The 22,422-nt window shown below is 39.5% G+C and overlaps 1 protein-coding gene across 2 annotated transcripts in view; it reads left to right on the forward strand.

The window, feature by feature from the left end:
* The window catches only part of babam2 (BRISC and BRCA1 A complex member 2), a 176,502-nt gene that overhangs the window by 125,664 nt on the left and 28,416 nt on the right, over positions 1 to 22,422 (forward strand). For both annotated transcript variants that reach the window (XM_062041738.1, XM_062041739.1), the window contains 2 exons: positions 2,987 to 3,096; positions 22,290 to 22,389. In XM_062041738.1, the coding sequence (XP_061897722.1) occupies positions 2,987 to 3,096; positions 22,290 to 22,389 (210 nt within the window). The remainder of the gene's footprint in view (positions 1 to 2,986; positions 3,097 to 22,289; positions 22,390 to 22,422) is intronic.

The raw sequence follows: 22,422 nt of genomic DNA on the forward strand, positions 1-22,422 counted from the left end.
TACATTAATTGGAATCCATTCTACTCCACCAATTGCAGAGTAAAATTTCCCAAAAGAAATGTCTTTATTTGCCTGCTCAAGCTAGTGATTAGTTTAGTTTTGGGATCAGCAGACCGAACTATTTCCAATTAGCTCATGGGCTTGATCATGTTGGAGGCTCCTTTGTTGCAAACTGGTTGCACAGCGCCTCCGTCCATCATGTATGGTGGTTAGATTTCCTCTACACCAGGGCGAACAACGATTTTAACAAATGGATGAGTTCAAACCATCTGTAAGACATTTGATTAACGCTGCAGAGACTTTGTCGAGGGAGGAAGGGAGAGAGCGCTCATAATATTTCATGTGAAATTGCACTAATGACAGTCCCTTAGAAGTGGCCACGCTCTAGGAAATATATCACACAATGAGAAACTCAAACCTCTGAGAGGCAGATGAGGGTTTTAGCACACAGCTCCGGGTGGCTTCTGTATCCATCTCACACATGATTTGAGTGGTGCTCCCAGTCATCAGCTCACCCTCATGTTGCAGATGTTGAAACTAATGTGGCATGTAACAAAACAGATGTTTCTTCTCTTTTCCTCTCTACCGCCAATAATGTTTTGGGACTTGCACACCCTTATTGTACATAGACAATATAGGCCCTTTTCCACCAAAAGTTCAGAAACCTTAGGTTCCTGTAACCTTTAGTTGATGCATAGAGCAGTAGTCCACCCCAGGTCCCGACTTGGAACAGCTAGCGCGTCCTCCGTAGAAACTGATCCGTGGCCACATGCATACTCCTTTCTAAATATGTCAAAAAAAAGTCTGTGCGTTTTTCATAGCTTTGCGTATCAAAATTAGGTTTGTGGAAAAAAAACAACAACAACATTAAACGGCATATCTTTAAAGAATACGGCTGAGTAAAAACACTGCCAGATAGTTCCACTGGTGCGCGTTCTGCAGCATGAAGATGCCCCACAAATGTTCCTGCAAGCCAATCGTTCCTTTTGTTCTTCTTTCTCTTTGCTATCAAGTTTGTTTTAATAGAAATACACAAGAAATAAGAAATAAACAAGTTGTCTAGCATTCTGTAATGGCGGTCCTGTGTTTGAAAAATACGTTCAACCAATCAGCCAATGGTATTTTTTTTGTTTTGTTTTGGGTTTGGTTTTTTTTCATAAAGAAATACAATCATGTGTGCTTACAGACTGTATCCCTGCAGACTGTATTGATCTATATTGGTATATAATGTAGGAACCAGAAATATTAATAACAGAAAGAAACAACCCTTTTGTGCGAATGAGTGTGAATGAGTGTAAATGGGGGAGGGAGGTTTTTTGGGTTGGTGCACTAATTGTAAGTGTAACTTTTGTTTTTTATGTTGATTTAATAAAAAAATATATATATATTTATTTTATTTTATTTATTTTTTAATTTCTTGTGCGGCCCGGTACGGATCGATCCACGGACGCAACCCTTTTGTGCGAATGAGTGTGAATGAGTGTAAATGGGGGAGGGAGGTTTTTTGGGTTGGTGCACTAATTGTAAGTGTAACTTTTGTTTTTTATGTTGATTTAATAAAAAAATATATATATATTTATTTTATTTTATTTATTTTTTAATTTCTTGTGCGGCCCGGTACGGATCGATCCACGGACCGGTACCGGGCCACGGACCGGTACCGGGCCACGGACCGGTACCGGGCCACGGCCCGGTGGTTGGAGACCACTGGCTTACAAGATCCGTGGTAGTACATCCTAAAGGTCATTTATAGGGGCCATTCAAGTTCTTCCACACCACACCTATCCAACTCTGCCTGTAGGTTTTTTGCTTTGTGCAGTGGGCCTTCCCCACTTTGTTGGAAACAAGGGATTGTCCAAAATGCCTTGGTAAGATGAAGTATTAAAGCTAAATTAAGATTTTTTTTTCCAACTTGTGTGTTTTAGTTCAGCATCATCCTTAAAGGGGACCTATAATGATTTTAATCTACATTTAAAACACGTCCTACCCCTCTGACAAAGCTTGACTTGATGTCTAAATAAGTACATTAATCTTGCTATGATTACAGATTGCAAAACCCTGTGAACAGAGGCATCTAAAACTGTGTGCAAGCTTACGCCAAAAAGCATGATGCTTTGGCATTGTTTAACATGAGTATCCAACGCTGTAACAACATGTATAAGTCAGAAAAGACAAAATTCATCAAAGGTGCCCTTCAAATGTTTGCTCACTTGAGAAGACTGCAACATGTTACCTTTTTGTCAGTTCTCTTAACAATCCAGTCATAGAAATCTGAGGGCTCATTCATAGAAATGTGCCAAAATAAAACAGATTATAGTATATTCTTCCCCCAAATAAAGTTAGATCTTGTACAGCTATAGCATTCATTTTCTTCCACATCACTAAGAATAATCACTTGGTGGTCAGTGGCATTTTACATGCCGTAATGTTGTTTGAACATGTGGGTTTGATCATGATCACAATGTTTTTATTTAGGTCTGTTTAGCTGGACTGAGAGTGACAATGTTGCTGTAATGAATGAAATGTGATCTGTTCTGCGTAGTTGACCATTATTGGTAATTGTATTTGGTATAGTGCTGTATTTCTACAATTGAGCATGCTGATAATCTCATGAATAATTGGATGGACTAATCAATTTAACATTAAAAGGGGAGCAAAATAGTTACAGGAGAGAATGAAGGTATGCACTTTGAAACGCGTACAAATAAGAGGATTCATTTTCTAAGCACACTAATAACTGGTTTTGTGATGAGTAGCTTAATTTCATCACATCTCAATTTGAGTCTCCAGTTGACACTGTCTCCATTTAAAATAAGAAATACAGAATAAAAAGTGGCATACACAACTTTTAGGGCCCATTTTGTGCATATGCAACTTTGAAAAAAATCATACTTTTGAGTGTGGCGTGCCAGCGTTAGGCCCGAACACTCATCTGCAATGGGTACAGGAATAAATAAAAATTACCTTTGTCATTTTTTTCCCCTAGGACACAGATCTGGACCCTGGAGAGGATGTGGCCCTTCTATCAGTGAGCTTTGAGGATGCAGAAGCTACACAAGTCTTCCCAAAACTTTACCTTTCCCCAAGTATCGAACAGTGAGTACATCATCTCTTAGATGACGTGATTTGCTTTGATAATAGGAATATTCTTTCTTTTTTTTTTTTAAGAAAAAAGCATTTTTCTGTGTTATTACGTGTTTTTTATATGATTATGTATAGTGTATGTTTGTGGTTGTGTGTTAATGGCACCAATGTTTGAGTTTTGTTCAGTGTTAGTGTGAGACAGAGCCAGGTATGGGCCCACTCTGACCTAAGGGTCTTGTGGTCTGGGCTTCCGTGCTCAGAATAATCTCAGCCTGATGTTTATTTACAAGCACACGCCCCGTCACACCAGGTTAACAGACCTCTGCCCCTCCTTGTTCACCAAACACCACCACCGCATTATCTCTCCTTCTTTCCTCTGTGCCTTCTCTGTGGTGTTCCGCTGCTTCTGTTTCTGATCACTCTCTAATATACAGCTTAATTTTTGCAGTTCAGTGGACAGACACATGCCCCATGATATTATTATAATCCGATTAACTCCACATACAGTGACACTAACACTCTGTTGTTTTAAACTATACAAAATATCATACAGCGTTATGACCCACAACCACTACATTTTAATTAACCATGAAGTCGCAAGGCCTCCAAGATATGTATACATTTATTTATAAATAAGTTAACATAATTAGGTACAATTGTGTAATGTATACAAAATAAGAGCTATTAATGTTTGTGTTTGTATTAGGGCTGTCATTAAGCCATTAAGCCATTGGGTGTCCAAATCTTTTCTACCGAGGGCCGCATACTGAAAAATTAAAGCATACCGTGGGCCACTTTTATACATTTTGTACATCAATGATGACAAAACCAATTCAATGTACATCATGTATGGTCTAATATATTTGGGGATAAAACATTATCTTAGATTTTGTGTTAAAGCTAACAGCAAATAATTGTTATATAGTTGTTGGTATATTTTATGTACCTCATTAATAATGGATTAATTTATTTTCAGAACATGTCAAAGGCTTATAAAAAAAACTAGCTGTGGACCGAATATGGCCCCCTGGCCATTCTTTAGAAACCCCTGTATCAACTCATACAATAAATAAATAAAAAATTATTGCATTAATCATATACATACGCAGAGTAATCACACAATTTACTTTGTCCGCACATACGGCGTGGCTCGTTTGATAAAGCGGCCATGCCAGCAACCGGAGGGTTCCTGGATCGATCACTGTCTTCCGCCTTCCTAGTCACATCCATTGTGTCCTTGAGCAAGACACTTCACCCGTGCTCCTGATGGGTCGTGGTTAGGGCCATCAGTGTGTGAATGTGGAAATAGTATCAAAGCGCTTTGAGTACCTCAAAGATAGAAAAGCGCTATAAACGTATAACCCATTTACCATACTCCTTCACTTTAACCGCAGATGGTTACCAGAAAAATGTGTGTTGTAATGCATTCGGGATAAAGTATATTTTGTATAAATAATGTTTTTTGTTCCTTATAAATATTTTGTGTAATAAAAATATGTATTGCATTTGATATATTATCTCACAATATTATATATAATTTAACACTTAAACTCAATAACATTTTTGACACATTTAATATGTTTGCACAAAAAATATGTTGAAAGCTCTCATTATATGAATTTTACTAATAATACTATATCATAATAATACATATTTACAGTATATCCCACTTCTGTAGGCAACATGTATGTTTTAATAATGTATAATATAATATCCATCCATCCATTTTTTACGACTTATCCTTCTTGGGGTCGCGGAGTGGCTGGAGCCTATCCATACTGCACTCGGGCCACCTCATCGCAGGGCCAATATAGAGAGACAGACAACCGTTCACATTCACATTCACACAATTAGGCCAATTTAGTGTTGCCAATTAGCCTATCCCCAGGTGCATGTATTTTGAGGTGGGAGGAAGCCAGAGAACCCACACAGTCGTGGGGGGAACATGCAAACTCCACACAGAAAGACCCAGAGCCCGGAAATCAAACCCAGGACCTTCTCGCTGTGAAGCACTAGCGCTAACCACTGCGCAATAATGGAAAATACATATTAAAAATGTTATGACTGTAAAAATGCAATATAGTACTACCATATCATATATTTAAAAAGTATATTAGGCATATAATTTAGTCATTTGTTTTTAAATTTAAAAAAACATTTTTCAATTCAATTGTAAAATATTATTCACCTTCTGTGATGCTGCAATATTTTATAATTGAATAAACTTGTTCTATTAAATTTTTGTATAATTGTGTCCTAACATTATTACCAAGTTTTGACCAAATAAATTAGGTATATTCAAGTAAAACATTAAACATAAAAAACTGTCCCCAATAATATGCTGACAGTAAAATGACATTTGTGTACAAATGTTGGGGTCTTTTTTTAAGTCAGTATAAATTATTTAAGCGAGTAATAACCTGTGATTAATTGTGGTTAATCTGATTTTAAAGAATGTTTGACAAATAGTTTTTATGCCACAGTTGTGTAGCTCTAGATTAAACTGATATTTTAGTGGAAAAACACAAAACTCTGCATTATTGTCGCTGTAAAAACTACATTGTTCATCACTTGTATTTGCGTGCAGCTGTCCCTGATACAGTAGCTAGTGAATATGTATTCGGTACATCATCATTGCTAGAACTTGGAGCGTACATGCTTGTATGTATGTTACAGGAGCTTTTTTGCTGTGGTGCTCGAGCTTCTCCTCTGCCAGTTGCATGAGGAGATGAGACAGAAGGAGGCTAAAGGCAGTATGGCGCAGCGTTTGAACTCAAGCGCTCTGGCGCGGGAGTCGGAAAAAGGGTGGTTGACAGCGCTGCAGCAGGGGGTTTAATAAATGAGGAAAGCAACAGTGCAAATGCAGACGCTCCATAGTACCACTTTCAGCCAAACTCTCATTTGCCAACCTCCTCTTCCTGCCTAATGTTGCCTCTTTGTCAAAAGACATTACCACATATGCATATCAAGACCCTCTATGAATATACCCAGCTACATGCTTTTGTGCACCTTTTTGTCAGCTGTGTGGGAGTGTGTTAATTCATGACCCGGGGCGGCTTCTTCACTGTTGTTTCAAAACAAATGATTGCATGTGTGTACGAGTTTGTGCATGACTGCATTTTACGTTCTTCATCATGGTTGCTCCCTAATTTCACATGGGAATGTCAGTTAACGCGCCTTTTATGGAGTCTACATGTGTTCATGCAAATCTGTTAGTTTCCCTGTATGTCCTTGCCGACCCTTGTGTAACACGCTCATTATCTCTACATTGGCTCTGCTGAAGAGGAAAATGTTTGTCTGCAGCATTTTTCCAGCAGGGTTTTGATAGACAGCAACAGCGAAGATTTACCCCTGTTGCTTTATATTTTTAAATAACGATGTTGTCTGTCTATCTGTGTTGGCCCTGTGATGAGGTGGCGATTTGTCCAGGGCGTACCCTGCCTTCCGCCCAAATGCAGCTGAGATAGGCTCCAGAACCCCCCGCAATCGGAAGCAAAAATTCCCCAAAAATCAGCTTTAAAAGGGTTTCTTTTCTTTTTATGTGGTTTTACAAATACCGCAGCTGCAGCCACTTGGCTATGATTTCAACCCATCAACATGTCTTCATGAAGTTTATCTGCATCTTTGTAGTGTGACCTTTCATCCTGCTTTCTTTCACCAGTCCGTTTGTGTTGCAATGTCTGCCTTGATTCGTACCATTTTTTTCAGTTTTTGACTGTTTCTTCCTCTGTCTTACCTGTCCAACCCCCCAAACCACTTTCTTCCCGTTTTATTGTTCTACACTTCTACAGCCTGTCTCCTCTCTCTCCATCTCTCTTAAATTTCTATCACTCCCTCTCCTCAGCTGATCCCTCTGGCTGATCCTCAAAGGGAAATGAGCGAGTGAGTGGGACTTAAAAGCGAGAGAAGCACTATGCTCTACCCAGCAAGGTCGTCGCTCACTCGACTAAAACACAGAAAAGGAAAGAAGTTTAAAAAAATCAACACACTGGAGAGGAGAACATTTCCCGCTCTCTCTCTCATTTTCTCTTCCTTTCTCCTCTCTTGTCCTCTCTCCTATCACTACTGGCTTGTTTGATATCTTACTTCCATTCTTCTTCGCTTGTATCGAAGCTCTCCAAACGAAAACTTGCCCCCCTTAGCTACAGCATTTCTATTCCCACTTGTTCCCCATTTCTTGCTCTTTCTAACAGTTTTCTTTCGCTGTCTTCAAACGACCCATCGCCGTAATATGTTCGGCCTCGCAGAACAGCAAGGAAATAAACAAATGCTGAAGTAGCCTGACAGACACCCACATTGTTACCAATATTGCACTGTGCATCAAGCCTGATGCATCCGCTCGTTTCTTTGATGTATGTGCTTCTTTTTCTGTAGCAATTATTGATTTTGAGAAGTCAACAAAATCTTCACTTTGCTTAAGATTCATTTTTTACATAATGTTTTATGCACCTTGAAGGAAATCTACAGTGAAAGCATGAGCTTCATGCAGGCGAGCTGTCCAGTTGTTAGTCGAAAGAGACGTAAAAAAATGCCAGGGGAAAACGGCACGTTTCGGAAGCGTCTTTTAAGACAAATCGAGGAGAAGGTGGCAAAATTTTGGGTGTGTTTTAAAAGGAGCTCCATATTCATCTTTTGAGCCTTACACATTTGTGTTGGTATGGCATGATGAGGCAGGTGATTTTCAAACAAAATATTATGTCTCTGTGTGAAAAGATTGCCTGTAGAGATGTTTAAATTCTGATCATTTGAGCCTTACATATTCTTGTTGGTATGGCATGATGAGGCAGGTGATTTTCAAACAAAACATTATGTGTCTGTATGAAAAGATTGTTCAAATTCTGATAATGCGATCGGATTGAGGGTCAATATTTGCCTTTTTTAACTGATCGGCGATCGACCATGTCCAGCCGATCTTTGCCTGTGTCCGATTGTTTACATGGCTAAAGATTGTACTCACGATAAAGAGTCCTTCAAAATGGATGCATGCTCAGGGAGATATTCCATATTCCTTGTGATGCACATGCAGGAGTTGCATTAATTCCAGGAGGCTATATCTCTTGCCAGAACACCGCCTCAAATTTTAGAACAAGCTGGACACGTCATCTAGAAGCCGCTTCTAAGATCCTTTTAATCCTCACCACCAGGGTTAATAAAAATAGGTTTCTTCCAAGTAGGGCTGAGCTGTATAGCGGTATTACAGTTAATACCGGTATATTTTAAAAAGAGGTATATATTTGAGACAATACCGCCAAACTGGTATCTTTTGATGTGCCTTTGTTATGGCCGTTTGCTCTTCTCTAAGCCTAATGAGTGCAGCACAGGGCATTCCCTTTGGCTCAATCTCGCCCCTTGCGTGTTTACATAGGCTTCTCTGACGCACAATGGCACAACACAACAAACTTTCAAAAGAATATGGCGGCTTCGGTGCCGACTTCTCGACTACCGAGTGATGGAATGCTTTGGTCACCAGCTACATTTGGTTATTGGTGAGTGACACATACACCAATTTGCTTGAGAACATATCTTTCCTTTAGCGGCTTTATCACTAATATAATCTGTTTATGTTGTTCAGTTCTGTTAGTGACTTAGCACAGCAGCTAGCAATAGCTTCTCTCTGCTGCTCGCTCGGTGTGTGAAATGTTTAGTAGCTACTCCTCGGCTTGAAAGTACCTCTCTCCATAGCCCGTGGGACTAATCTAATATAGCGACTAGGTAGCTGAAGAGTAGTTTCAAACTGAACAGCTAGCGGCCTTTACCGCAGTAAGAGTAGAAGTGCCATCAATCCCCGCGCACAAGGGTGAGGCTACAAACCTAACATTAATGAACAAAATTTACGAAAACTGCTTTGTAATAGTAACGGCTTACTAATTACTTTATAAGAACAAGTTACATTTCTACTTACAATAAAAAATAATCTGAATACTCTCAACACTGGTTATTTAGCCATGAAATACTTTCGCAACCTTAAGCACATTGCACGTTTTGTTTAAGATACCGGTAAATATCGTGCATCGCCATTCGGCCTAAAAATACTTTAGTTTTAGTCCTTATCGCCCACCCCTACTTCCAAGTAACATTGTCACCAGAGGACCAAAGGAAAATAAATTGCTAAGCATGCTACACAAACACACCAATTAGGATGACCCAAGAAGCTAACCGCTAAAGCTGTGACGGAGCATGTAACTCAATCGCACCCCTTGGTCATATCTTTCAACAAACTATTTATTTGATTTAGTGACTATCAAACGCTTCTCCCTCTCAGCACTGTCTTTCACTCTCACTTTCTTTGTTCTAATAGTTAGAGAAACAAAGTTTTGCTATCTATTAGTTAATGCTGGCGAGTGAGACACAGAATGTTTTGTTCGGATCGTACTGGTTTCACTGTGACATTTGCTAGGCCAACTAGTAGTGAAAAGGTTCTTAACTCCACTTATTGCTCGCCACCTAAAGCTTAAAAATTAGCAGAGAGACATTTGTATCCTAAAAAGCTTGTGAGCTGGGGCCACAAGCCTTAATGCACGGGCTTACCTGTACTGAAGCCCGGGGCACCCCACCCAAATAGGGGTCCACGATTTTGACGGTGGAATGCAATTATTGTAGTTTGTAGCTCTCAATCACAGACAGCTTAGCTTCGTATAGCGATTGTGTAATATTTCTCTCGGCTGCGTTTTACATTCTACTGCTCCAAGCGAGGCGCAAACCCAGGTCACCGGGGTAAGGAGCCGGCATGCTGACTACTGAGCTAAAAGGCGATCTCCCTGATTGCCATCACTATTCTTGAAATTGACTGGCTTCTGTTACACTCGCACAGACTTTTTTTTTAATACAAAGTATGATTTTTGGTTGGGGGTTTGCAAAACCTCCTTTGCCTCAGCCCCGGTGGTCCCTTAGGTTAAGGCGGCCCTGGCTGTGGCATTCATTAGCCAAGGAACCGCTGTATGCACTTTGATCGAGTAATCATTAGAGTAAGCTTTCTACGCGTGCCCCAGTCCCACTCTCAACTGCATTACATCCACAAGAGAAGAAGACAAAACAAGAGGGAGACGGACTGTTCACACCAACAAGGAGATAAACTCAAGTTAATGAAAAAACAAGTCAATATTTTTAAAGTGTATGGATACAATACAATTCTACATGTGTAAAAAAGTGACACAATTCTGTACAATAACACAGTTGTAATTATATTATCAGCCGATAAATGCTTTAAAATGTAATATCGGAAATTATCGTTATCGTTTTTTTTTGTTTGTTTTTTTAAATTAAATCAACATAAAAAACACAAGATACACTTACAATTAGTGCACCAACCCAAAAAATCTCCCTCCCCCATTTACACTCATTCACACAAAAGAGTTGTATCTTTCTGTTATTAATATTCTGGTTCCTACATTATATATCAATATATATCAATACAGTCTGCAAGGGATACAGTCCGTAAGCACACATGATTGTGCGTGCTGCTGGTCCACTAATAGTACTAACCTTTAACAGTTAATTTTACTCATTTTCATTAATTCCTAGTTTCTATGTAACTGTTTTTATATTGTTTTACTTTCTTTTTTATTCAAGAAAATGTTTTTAATTTATTTATCTTATTTTATTTATTTATTTATTTTTAAATGGAACTTATCTTCACCATAGCTGGTTGTCCAAATTAGGCATAATAATGTGGTAATTCCACGACTGTATATATATCGGTATCGGTTGATATCGGTATCGGTAATTAAAGAGTTGGACAATATCGGATATCGGCAAAAGCCGTTATCGGACATCCCTAGTTGTAATGCATCCCATTGGGTAGAAATGTATCAAACAGCAGTATTTTAACCATAACCATAACTTTGTTTTTGAATTCACACTTGAACTGAAAGTCATGTGTGTTTTCTGTAAGACAGTGATAAGTACACAACAACAATAACATGAAAAGTATGTAAGGACAACACACAACCAACAGAGACAGTGCATATAGTGAGGGGACGTCACATTAAAGTATGAAAACTGGAGAAGTGCATATAAACGTATACTCAATCTTGCTCCCGACTTTAGTGAGCATCTAAAAGATTAACTCCACAATATTGTTTTACATTTTCTTATATCTTTTTTGTGGCAATACCATGTGATGAGATGTATTTTTAATACAACAATTTGTATTATATAGTTTATAAATGTTTAATAAAGGTGACATTTAGAATGTGTTAAAGTGTATGTAAAGTAGCTCCCTGTTGAAAAATAAGGTTTTGCATCTGAATTTATTGGAAGGTCCTGAGTGCAATCCCGGGCTCTCTATCTTTCTGTTTGGAGTTTGCATGTTCTCCCCGTGACTGCGTGGGTTCCCTCTGGTTCCGGCTTCCTCCCACCTCCAAAGACATGCACCTGGGGATAGGTTGATTGGCAACACTAAATTGGCCCTAGAGTGTGAATGTGAGTGTGAATGTTGTCTGTCTATCTGTGTTGGCCCTGTGATGAGATGGCGACTTGTCCAGGGTGTACCCCGCCTTCCACCCGAATGTAGCTGAGATAGGCTCCAGCACCCCCCATGACCCCGATAGGGACAGGCGGTACAAAATGGATGGATGGATGGATACAACCATTGTTTATTTGATAGGGTCATTGCACAATGCATATATTGCACAGACCAGATGTAGCTACATGTTCATTTTCATCTGTTGTCCCTGAGCAAAGGCCAAGTGACAGCATGTTAAAATACATTTACCAATTGAATACAGATGAAAAAACCCCACCAACAATAGCACACCACCAACAGAAAGATCAGCTCAACAACAGTCCAATATATATACACAGTATATAGTAGGGGTGTGGGAAAAAATCGATTCAAATTCAAATCGCTATTCTCACGTTGTACGATTCAGTATCGATTCTCAGTTTTTCAAAAATCGATTTTATTAATTTTTTTTCTTTTCTTTTTTTTCTTTTTTCTTTTATTTTGTATTTATTTGTTAATCAATCCAACAAAACAATACACAGCAATACCATAACAATGCAATCCAATTCCAAAACCAAACCCGACCCAGCAACACTCAGAACTGCAATAAACAGAGCAATTGAGAGGAGACACAAACACGACACAGAACAAACCAAAAGTAGTGAAACAAAAATGAATATTATCAACAACAGTATCAATATTAGTAACAATTTCAACATAGCAGTTATTAAAAAACCCTCATTGACATTATCATTAGACATTTATAAAAAATAAAAAAAAATAAAAATAAATAAATGAACAATAGTGTCACAGTGGCTTCCACTTGCATCGCATCTCATAAGCTTGACAACACACTGTGTCCAATATTTTCACAAAGATAAAATAAGTCATATTTTTGGTTCATTTAATAGTTAAAACAAATTTACATTATTGCAATCAGTTGATAAAACATTGTCCTTTACAATTATAAAAGCTTTTTACAAAAATCTACTACTCTTCTTGCATGTCAGCAGACTGGGGTACATCCTACTGAAATCCTATGTATTGAATGAATAGAGAATTATTTTGAATCGGAAAAATATCGTTTTTGAATCGAGAATCGCGTTGAATCAAAAAAATCGATTTTGAATCGAATCGTGACCCCAAGAATCGATATTGAATCGAATCGTGGGACACCCAAAGTTTCGCAGCCCTATTATATAGACAGAACTAGTGACTACAAACCTGTTGGTCCTCCAACATTTTAGGTCATGGAATGGTTTGACTTGTGTATGAATGTCATATTAATTGTGTGCCCTTAATGCTTTATTTGAACCATTTTTTTTCCATAGTGGAATGATTATACAACCTACATTTTCAATGATTGTTTAAAAACAAGAAAAGGGTGTTTTTACACGGTATGAAAAATACACTTACAGGCTCAAATGCATTTACACACCCCTACTAATATTTATTGAAATGTATTTGAGCAAGTTTCACTACGACCAGACCCTTTTTAAAGAGCTATCTGCAAGCTTCTGGCATAAATCTGGCCGGATATTTGACTTATCTAGGCAGAATTGGTTGGTTTCTTAGAACCATGTTGACTTTTATGCATTTTCCACATACTGTATATTCTATAGGGCTGAGGATTTGGCAACACCATTCCAGAAGCATATATTTTTAGTCAAAATGTTCCATTCCAAAACCAGTTTTCATATATGTTTGGGATCATTGTCCGGTTGGAACATCCTATTGTCAAACATTCTTCCTTCTAGCTGTTGATGGAGGTGCATTTGTAGAATTTGGAGTTAGTCCTCCTTTTTGATTATTCAATCTACTTTGTGAAGTGCACTGATACCACTGTTAACAAAACAGCCCCAACTTGACTTCTCTAAACATACTTATTGTCTTTGGGCCACAAACGCTTCATCGTTATATCATTTGACCAGCGGCAAAGTTGTCCATTTCAGGGCAGGGGCTTTTTTTCTTGGTGGGTAACCTCCTTCTAAGCTGATGTAAAACTCACTTTACTAACAAATGTAAACGAGAGAAAATCCTAAATAAAGTTGAACTTGTGCAACCAAGTCTTTTCATCACTGAAGATGTACGCTATGTTATAATTTCACAAAAAACGGTTCAAATAGATTGTAATGAGTCCAAAAGTATTGTGATATTCATGCCCATGATGTGTATACAAACTTCTGAGCACAACTGTATGTTGTTGACACATGACATGATAAACAGGCAAAAATGATTGATTTGCTCAGTCTAGTTTCCCCAAAAATAGAAGCTCTGAAGTGTACAAGGAGACACCCAACTCTACGTGCGTGGCGAAGTTGGTAGAGTGGCTGTGCCAGCAATCGGAGTGTTGCTGGTTACTGGGGTTCAATTCCCACCTTCTACCTTCCTAGTCACGTCCGTTGTGTCCTTGGGCAAGACACTTCACCCTTTGCCTCTGATGGCTGCTGGTTAGCGCCTTGCATGGCAGCTCCTGCCATCAGTGTGTGAATGTGTGTGTGAATGGGTAAATGAGGAAATACTGTCAAAGTGCTTTGAGTACCTTGAAGGTAGAAAAGCGCTATACAAGTATAACCCATTTATAATTTATTTATTTATATTTCCTCCATTCTTAGTTAATCTAGGTGTCTTACTCATGTCTTAATAATTTTGTTAAACTAGTGATTAATATTAATAACAAATTCATGGAGTATTTGATTTGGCTTGGCAGCTGTCATTGCAAAATAACCGTTTATTGTTGTTGCTCATGCTTCTCCTGCACAGCTATTGTATAGGCAATCTCATCCATCTTTTCATGTTGACTTCTCTTTTACTGATTGCACCATGCCCATGAGATGAGATGGATACATCTTTCCTTCCCCAGAAAACCTGCTGCATTGCATAAAAGAATCGAGTGGGCACCGTCTCTGCCCCCAAACCAGATTTAGGAGCCCAGAGAACTCAACACAGAGAGACAGTTTTAGGCTGCAGCGCACTAATGTTTGTGTATCTGCATTTGCCTTTAGGTGCCTGTTCACATGTTTGTGTGTTCAGGCTTGCCTGGATGCTGATATGTGTGTGTGTGTGTGTGTGTGTGTGTGTGTGTGTGTGTGTGTGTGTGTGTGTGTGTGTGTGTGTGTGTGTGTGTGTGTGTGTGTGTGTGTGTGTGTGTGTGTGTGTGTGTGTGTGTGTGTGTGTGTGTGTGTGTGTGTGTGTGCGAGCGTGTGCAAGTGTGTGTTTGTTTGCCTATGTGTGGGTGAGAACTTGTGTGTTTACCTTCTCTAGAGTCTGTCTAGGTGTTTTATAGTCTTTGAAAATCTTTGCATTTCCATCAGATAGTTTTTCAAGGTTCAAAACATCTTGACACAGTCTGAAATTGTCGGTCCGATGAAATAAATGTATCCCTAACCAGCAAACCCATTTGACAGTACTCCAATGCCATTGCAGACACTTTCGTCTCACTTTCAGCAACCCAAAGCACTTACTTCAACATTATGCGTTGTGTATGTGCGTGTGTGTGACGTCCTTTGCGTTGGTCAATGCATTTGACCAACCCAAACAATTATAAAAGGCTCTTATACTAAAATTACATAATTCTCAAATGATGCCTTTGCATGCTGTGAACACTCAAATATTAGTTAGTGCGGCATTGTCTACTGTAATTTCTGGGCTATAGAGCACAACAAAATATAAGCACTTGCCAATTGATTTATGGACAAATTATATTTTGTACATACAGTATATAGGCCGCACATGTCTATACGCTGCAGATGTACACATTGAAAATATTTATACATGCACTTGTGTTTATTCACAAATTTGACAAAAGACAGTACCTGTAACAATCAGTCAGTGTTGCAGTTGAAAAGACTCAAATTTGCCTTGTCCGATATTTTCTCAGCCTCGTTTTCACGTTCACTTTCTTCTCGCGGCAAAATTGCCTCTGATCTTATGCCAAAAGAAGCAATACAGCATTTTGAAAGCTGTTGGTGATAGTTGATTTCTTGACACGGTTACCGCTGTTTGGATCTTGAGCAAAAGTTGCTCTGCACATTCGGCAAGATTTCTCGCCGCTAGTCAGCCAAGCCTCCCACTCAACACAAAGTGCGCAACATCGTATGCGTTTTGTCTTCGCCATGATGAGGGTGAGTGCATAACACGCTAAACGGCTGACTGAATGATTGTGTGAGTGCATTTAATTTTATTGTGAACAATTTCATTGTGACCCCTTTGGCAATTTCATTGGTCTAAAATGGCAAGGCAAAACTTGTTGGCGGCATAAAGTTCGTAAACCCAGGTAAAAATAGCATTGTCTAAAACGCAGGGTTCAAAGTTGCAAATTATAGTCCAGAAATTAGGGTAAAAGCTTGTCTTTTTCGTGAAGCTGGACAACCTCCAACTTACTGATGTTCTTCTCGCTCTCGCTTTGTTTAGGCTGGCCTTTTTGTAAGAACATGTGTTATAAAAAAGCACAAGATAAAGCAAAACCTTTCAAAAGAGTTCATTTTTTGATTATTAATTGTCTAGTTAAGCATGTATCTTGTTTTGCACAGATAGTTAAAGGGAGACATTTTACAGACTTCTGTTTTAAAGTCAAATATGTGAAACTGTTTTTTCCAGAAAAAATCAATGTGAATAGAAATGTTGCTGTGGTTCAACTGCATCTTAATTTTGTTCTTGGCTTTATCTTTCACTTTAATGATTATTCATGTCCGTCATCTAGCAACTGAGCTTTTATCTGGACTAATGTTGTTGTATGATCCACATCACACACACACACACACACACACACACACACGGATCCCCTCACCCATAAACAAACGGTGCCTCGTCACTATCCACCTGAGTCACATCACATAATGTTGCTAGTTGATGAAGTCATAGGCAACCCTGTCATATAAATCATGAGAGGGAGAGTGTGTGAATGTTTTTATATTTAAATGTACACTGATACTGTAAATAATGAATAGAATACAATAGGCTGCATTGCTCAGAGGGGTCGTGTAAGTCTTTATGATGACTTCACCATGTGGATAGTAATGAACGCCGTGTCACTAGTTTAGACAGTAACAGGGCCTCTTTACAGAGCTTCTTGGAAAGTCAGAATTTGTATCTCCCCGCAGATTCTATCATTGTAGATGCAACAAAAGGAGCATGAAGTTTGTTTTCCTGAGAGAAGTTCACAATAGCATGTTATAAGTAATTGGGCAGGGTGTTTTTACCATCTGTTGTTTTAGTGGTGGTCAGCGACGGAAATCCAGTCTCTTAAAATAAATCAAACGGGGATAGTATAGAATAGAATATACTTTTATTTATCCCACAATGGGGAATTTAGAGCAACAATGTCTACGCTACACTTCTTCCTCCTCCTTCTCGGACATGTTGAAATATGCATTTCGATTTACATAAATGATAAATGGGTTATACTTGTATAGCGCTTTTCTACCTTCAAGGTACTCAAAGCGCTTTGACAGTATTTCCACATTCACCCATTCACACACTGATGGCGGGAGCTGCCATGCAAGGCGCTAACCAGCAGCCATCAGAGGCAAAGGGTGAAGTGTATTGCCCAAGGACACAACGGACGTGACTAGGAAGGTAGAAGGTGGGGATTGAACCCCAGTAACCAGCAACCCTCCGATTGCTGGCACAGCCACTCTACCAACTTCGCCACGCCGTCCCTATCAATGAAGTACAACAGTTAAATGTCTAGAGGGTGTAAACTTTCCAATGTGTTTTACACAGTATAGCGCCCCCCCCACCCCCCTCTTCCGGCTTCTCACACGTAATTACACGTAACACATGCTGTGCATTAGCTTTAGTTAAAGTTAAAGGCCTACTGAAATGAATTTTTTTTATTTAAACTGGGATAGCAGATCCATTCTATGTGTCATACTTGATCATTTTGCGATATTGCCATATTTTTGCTGAAAGGATTTAGTAGAGAACATCGACGATAAAGTTCGCAACTTTTGGTTGCTGATAAAAAAAAGCCTTGCCTGTACCGGAAGTAGTGTGATGTCGCAGGTTGAAAGGCTCCTCACATTTCCCCATTGTTTGCACCAGCAGCGAGAGCGATTCGGATGAGAAAGTGAGGATTACCCCATTAATTTGAGCCAGGATGAAAGATTCGTGGATGAGGAACATGAGAGTGAAGGATTAGAGTGCAGTGCAGGATGCATCTTTTTTCGCTCTGACCGTAACTTAGGTACAAGCTGGCTCATTGGATTCCACACTCTCTCCTTTTTCTATTGTGGACCACGGATTTGTATTTTAAACCACCTCGGATACTATATCCTCTTGAAAATGAGAGTCGAGAACGTGAAATGGACATTCACATTGACTTTTATCTCCACGACAATACATCAGCGAAGCACTTTAGCTACGGAGCTAACGTGATAGCATCGTGCTTAACTGCAACTACGCCAGCTCTCATCTGCTCATCAACACCCATGCTCACCTGCGTTCCAGCAATCGACGGCGCGACGAAGGACTTCACCCGATCATCGATGCGGTCGGCGGCCCGGAGACGGAGGAAGTCAAGGTGAGGACAGCGGTGCGGCGGCGGGCGTTGTAGCTTTCGACGACACCCCGGCCGCCATCTGAGTCGGCAAGAAACATATATTTCCCCAAAAATACGTACGTGACATGCACATAGAGACACGCACGAGCGATCAAAAGTTTGGAAGCCAAAGCTGTAGTCACGGTAGCGCGTCTGCTATCCAACTCAAAGTCCTCCTGGTTGTGTTGCTGCAGCCAGCCGCTAATACACCGATCCCACCTACATGTTTCTTCTTTGCAGTCTCCATTGTTAATTGAACAAATTGCAAAAAATTCACCAACACAGATATCCAGAATACTGTGGAATTTTGCAATGAAAACAGAGCTGTTTGTATTGGGATACAATGTGCCCGAATACTTCCGCTTCAACCATTGACGTCACGCGCAAACGTCATCATACCTAGACGTTTTCAACCGGAAGTTTCCCGGGAAATTTAAAATTGCACTTTATAAGTTAACCCGGCCGTATTGGCATGTGTTGCAATGTTAAGATTTCATCATTGATATATAAACTATCAGACTGCGTGGTCGGTAGTAGTGGGTTTCAGTAGGCCTTTAAGTTAAAGTACCAATTAGGTGTTGTTAGCTAATAATAACAATTTGGATAGCTAGCGTTAGATGTCATTGAATGTATATAATATCATAACAAAAACATGACTGCAAATTGTTCGTTGCTTCTCTTGGACTGCTTTTTTATGTGTGCACGCACTCCCTGCGTGTACGTGTTGACGAGACCGGGTGAGTGAACGCCGTAAACAGTCATTTTATTCGGGCCGGTAAAAAAATGTATTACATTAACTTCGTAATTGTGAAAAATATACACAGTTTTCCAACAAATGTGTTCAGTTAAACCTCTAATGGTAACACAATTCTGTGATCTTGTTATATTTTTTGCTTTGAAAAATGTTACTGTGAGGAAGATGCAAACAGCACCTTTAAGTCAGTTATAATTTCCATAATGAGATATATATAAATAAACACAATTTAAACAAAATTGCGGTTTGAGGCTTTGTCTTCACACCTTTATAATGAGTAGAATTTGACATTTTGGTAGATTTCAATTGATTGTTTGAAAGGCCACTTTCATGTGTTCTTTAAAGAGAAGGGTCTGAAAGGAAAACTATATAATCCGTTGACACAAATGAGTGATGAACAAATCATTTTGTTCCTGGGTCTTCATTTCCATCTGAATGATGTAACGCTATACTTAGAACTGTGGGTGGCTAGATGGGCATTATTTAGATTTTCCCTTTCAGAGGCTTCTCCTTTCACTGCTGTGAGCAATTTCCAATCGAACGTCGGCTGGTGTGTGGCAAAAGGCACAGGCTAATGCTAATTATGTGCACAAAGCCCAATGGTGGCTTTGAAATTGTCATAAAAATTATTTTAACAAGAAGCTGTGTGGATTGTCCTTGAACAAAACCGTCTATAGATTTAGCTACAAACAGGTTGAACGTCAAGATTTAAAGATGTTGTCACTCCACATAGCAGAAAAGGAGGAACCAGCAGATTTCCACAAAGAGGTGCATTCAGAGTTGAATCTGAATCCATCCTAGTCAAAACTCTGACTCCAGTGACTGTTGACCTGTCAGTGAACTCTGTTTAGACCTTTTCCCATAAAGATATACAGGTTTGGGTGTCGCCAGTAAAGTGAAACAGATGAATCTGTGCTCCACCTTCCTCCCTATTACTCCCACGTTCATGCTTAGTTATTTTTGATACTTTGCAATTCTCTGGAACTTTGGTTTGACCTCAGCTGTTCAGTCAGTCAGGATGAGGAAAAAATATAAAGAAGATTTCTTGTTGCCGCGGTAAGACTAATGTCTGTTTTGTGCGTATGGATTGCTGATGTAAGGGAATTTGTGAGATTTTCTTGACTGTTGTCTGTGAATCACCTTTTCATTTTTATTGTTTTTCCATTTCTGATCAACTATAACAGCATTCCTCAAAGTATGTTAATCATGTGTGACATTTAGCATAATGCTGCATGATGTTGTATTAAAGGCCTACTGAAATGAATTTTTTTTATTTAAACGGGGATAGCAGATCCATTCTATGTGTCATACTTGATCATTTCGCGATATTGCCATATTTTTGCTGAAAGGATTTAGTAGAGAACATCGACGATAAAGTTCGCAACTTTTGGTCGCTGATAAAAAAAAAAAGCCTTGCCTCTACCGGAAGTAGCGTGACGTCGCAGGTTGAAGGGCTCCTCACATTTCCCCATTGTTTACAATGCAGCGAGAGAGATTTGGACAGAGAAAGCGACGATTACCCCATTAATTTGAGCGAGGATAAAAGATTTGTGGATGAGGAAAGTGAGAGTGAAGGACTAGAGTGCAGTGCAGGACGTATCTTTTTTCGCTCTGACCTTAACTTAGGTAAAAGGGCTCATTGGATTCCACACTTTCTCCTTTTTCTATTGTGGATCACAGATTTGTATTTTAAACCACCTCAGATACTATATCCTCTTGAAAATGAGAGTCGAGAACGCGAAATGGACATTCACAGTGACTTTTATCTCCACGACAATACATTGGCGAAACACTTTAGCTACGGAGTTAACGTGATAGCATTGGGCTTAAATGCAGATAGAAACAAAAGAAATAAACCCCTGACTGGAAGGATATACAGAAAATCAACAATACTATTAAACCATGGACATGTAACTATACGGTTAATGCTTTCCAGCCTGGCAAAGCTTAACAATGCTGTTGCTAACGACGCCATTGAAGCTAACTTAGCTACGGGACCTCGACAGAGCTATGCTAAAAACATTAGCTCTGCACCTACGCCAGCTCTCATCTGCTCATCACGACCCGTGCTCACCTGCGTTCCAGCGATCGACAGCGCGACGAAGGACTTCACCCGATCACCAATGGGGTCAGCGGCCCGGAGACGGAGGAAGTCAAGGTGAGGACAGCGGTGCGGCAGCGGGCGTTGTAGCTTTCGACGACACCCCGGCCGCCATCAGAGTCGGCAAGAAACATATATTTCCCCAAAGTTACGTATGTGACATGCACATAGCGCCGAGCACGTACGGGCAAGCGATCAAATGTTGAAAGCCAAAGCTGTACTCACGGTAGAGCGTCTGCTATCCAACTCAAAGTCCTCCTGGTTTTGTTGCTGTAGTTCGCCGCTAATACACCGATCCCACCTACAGCTTTCTTCTTTGCAGTCTTCATTGTTCATTAAACAAATTGCAAAAGATTCACCAACACAAATGTCCAGAATACTGTGGAATTTTTCGATGAAAACAGAGCTGTTTGTATTGGGACACAATGGTGTGCCAATATTTCCGTTCACTCCGTGACGTCACGCGCATATGTCATCATACATTGACGTTTTCAACCGGAAGTTTAGCGGGAAATTTAAAATTGCACTTTATAAGTTAACCCGGCCGTATTGGCATGTGTTGCAATGTTAAGATTTCATCATTGATATATAAAATATCAGACTGCGTGGTCGGTAGTAGTGGGTTTCAGTAGGCCTTTAAGGCATTCTTCCTTGGATGCTTAACCACAATTGTCCACACTGGCTCCGCTTTAAAAATGACATAACATTTCTAAATGGCCTGTGACCATGTTGCTATAATGAAGAATGTGATGAAAATAGAAAGCAGCAACAGAAAATAGCAATAAAAGTCAGTAAGCAGCTCTTTTAGACCTTTAACCCGTCTTCGGGGTATTCCATTTTTATTTTGCCCCAGATGAGAGCAAAATGAGGGAATGACAACCTCGGTTGGTTAGTCATTGGGGAGCCACTGCAGCAGATTTCCTGATTAAACAGGCATGGGATAATCACTAATGGGGCTGTGCGACAAGACAGAAATGTTTCCAAAACTGAAAAAAAAATTAAAAATAAGCCTGAAGCCTGGGTAACACATTCGTTTTTAACTTAATTCTACATGTTTGGTTGCAGGGACATTTTTGTATAGTTTATTTTAAATCGCTTTAAAGCAGGCCGTGTAGGCTAGTTACCAGTCAATGCTTGATTCACAATCATTCTGTTATTGACAGATCAGTTTAGGGTGGGATAGGCTCAAGTTTCTATCACCCATAAACAGAGTGAAATGGAAATGAATGGATAAAACATTGGTGGACAGCTTAATCACATACTTTTGGATGATCCCAACAGGTCTCTTGTTCTAAGCACAATGTTGTTCCTTAGATGTACGTACAGTATATATGCCTAATGATAACAGATTTTTTTTTCCACACAGTGCTCTTGGCGGCTCCTCTGCACTTCATATTCCAGCATTCCCAAGTGGAGGATGCCTGATTGACTATGTCCCACAAGTGTGCCAGTTGCTCACCAACAAGGTAAAATATTTTTATTTGTGAATGTTTTTAAAT

Source organism: Entelurus aequoreus, linkage group LG03 (assembly GCF_033978785.1).
Source record: "Entelurus aequoreus isolate RoL-2023_Sb linkage group LG03, RoL_Eaeq_v1.1, whole genome shotgun sequence".
NCBI classification, from domain to species: Eukaryota; Metazoa; Chordata; class Actinopteri; order Syngnathiformes; family Syngnathidae; genus Entelurus; species Entelurus aequoreus.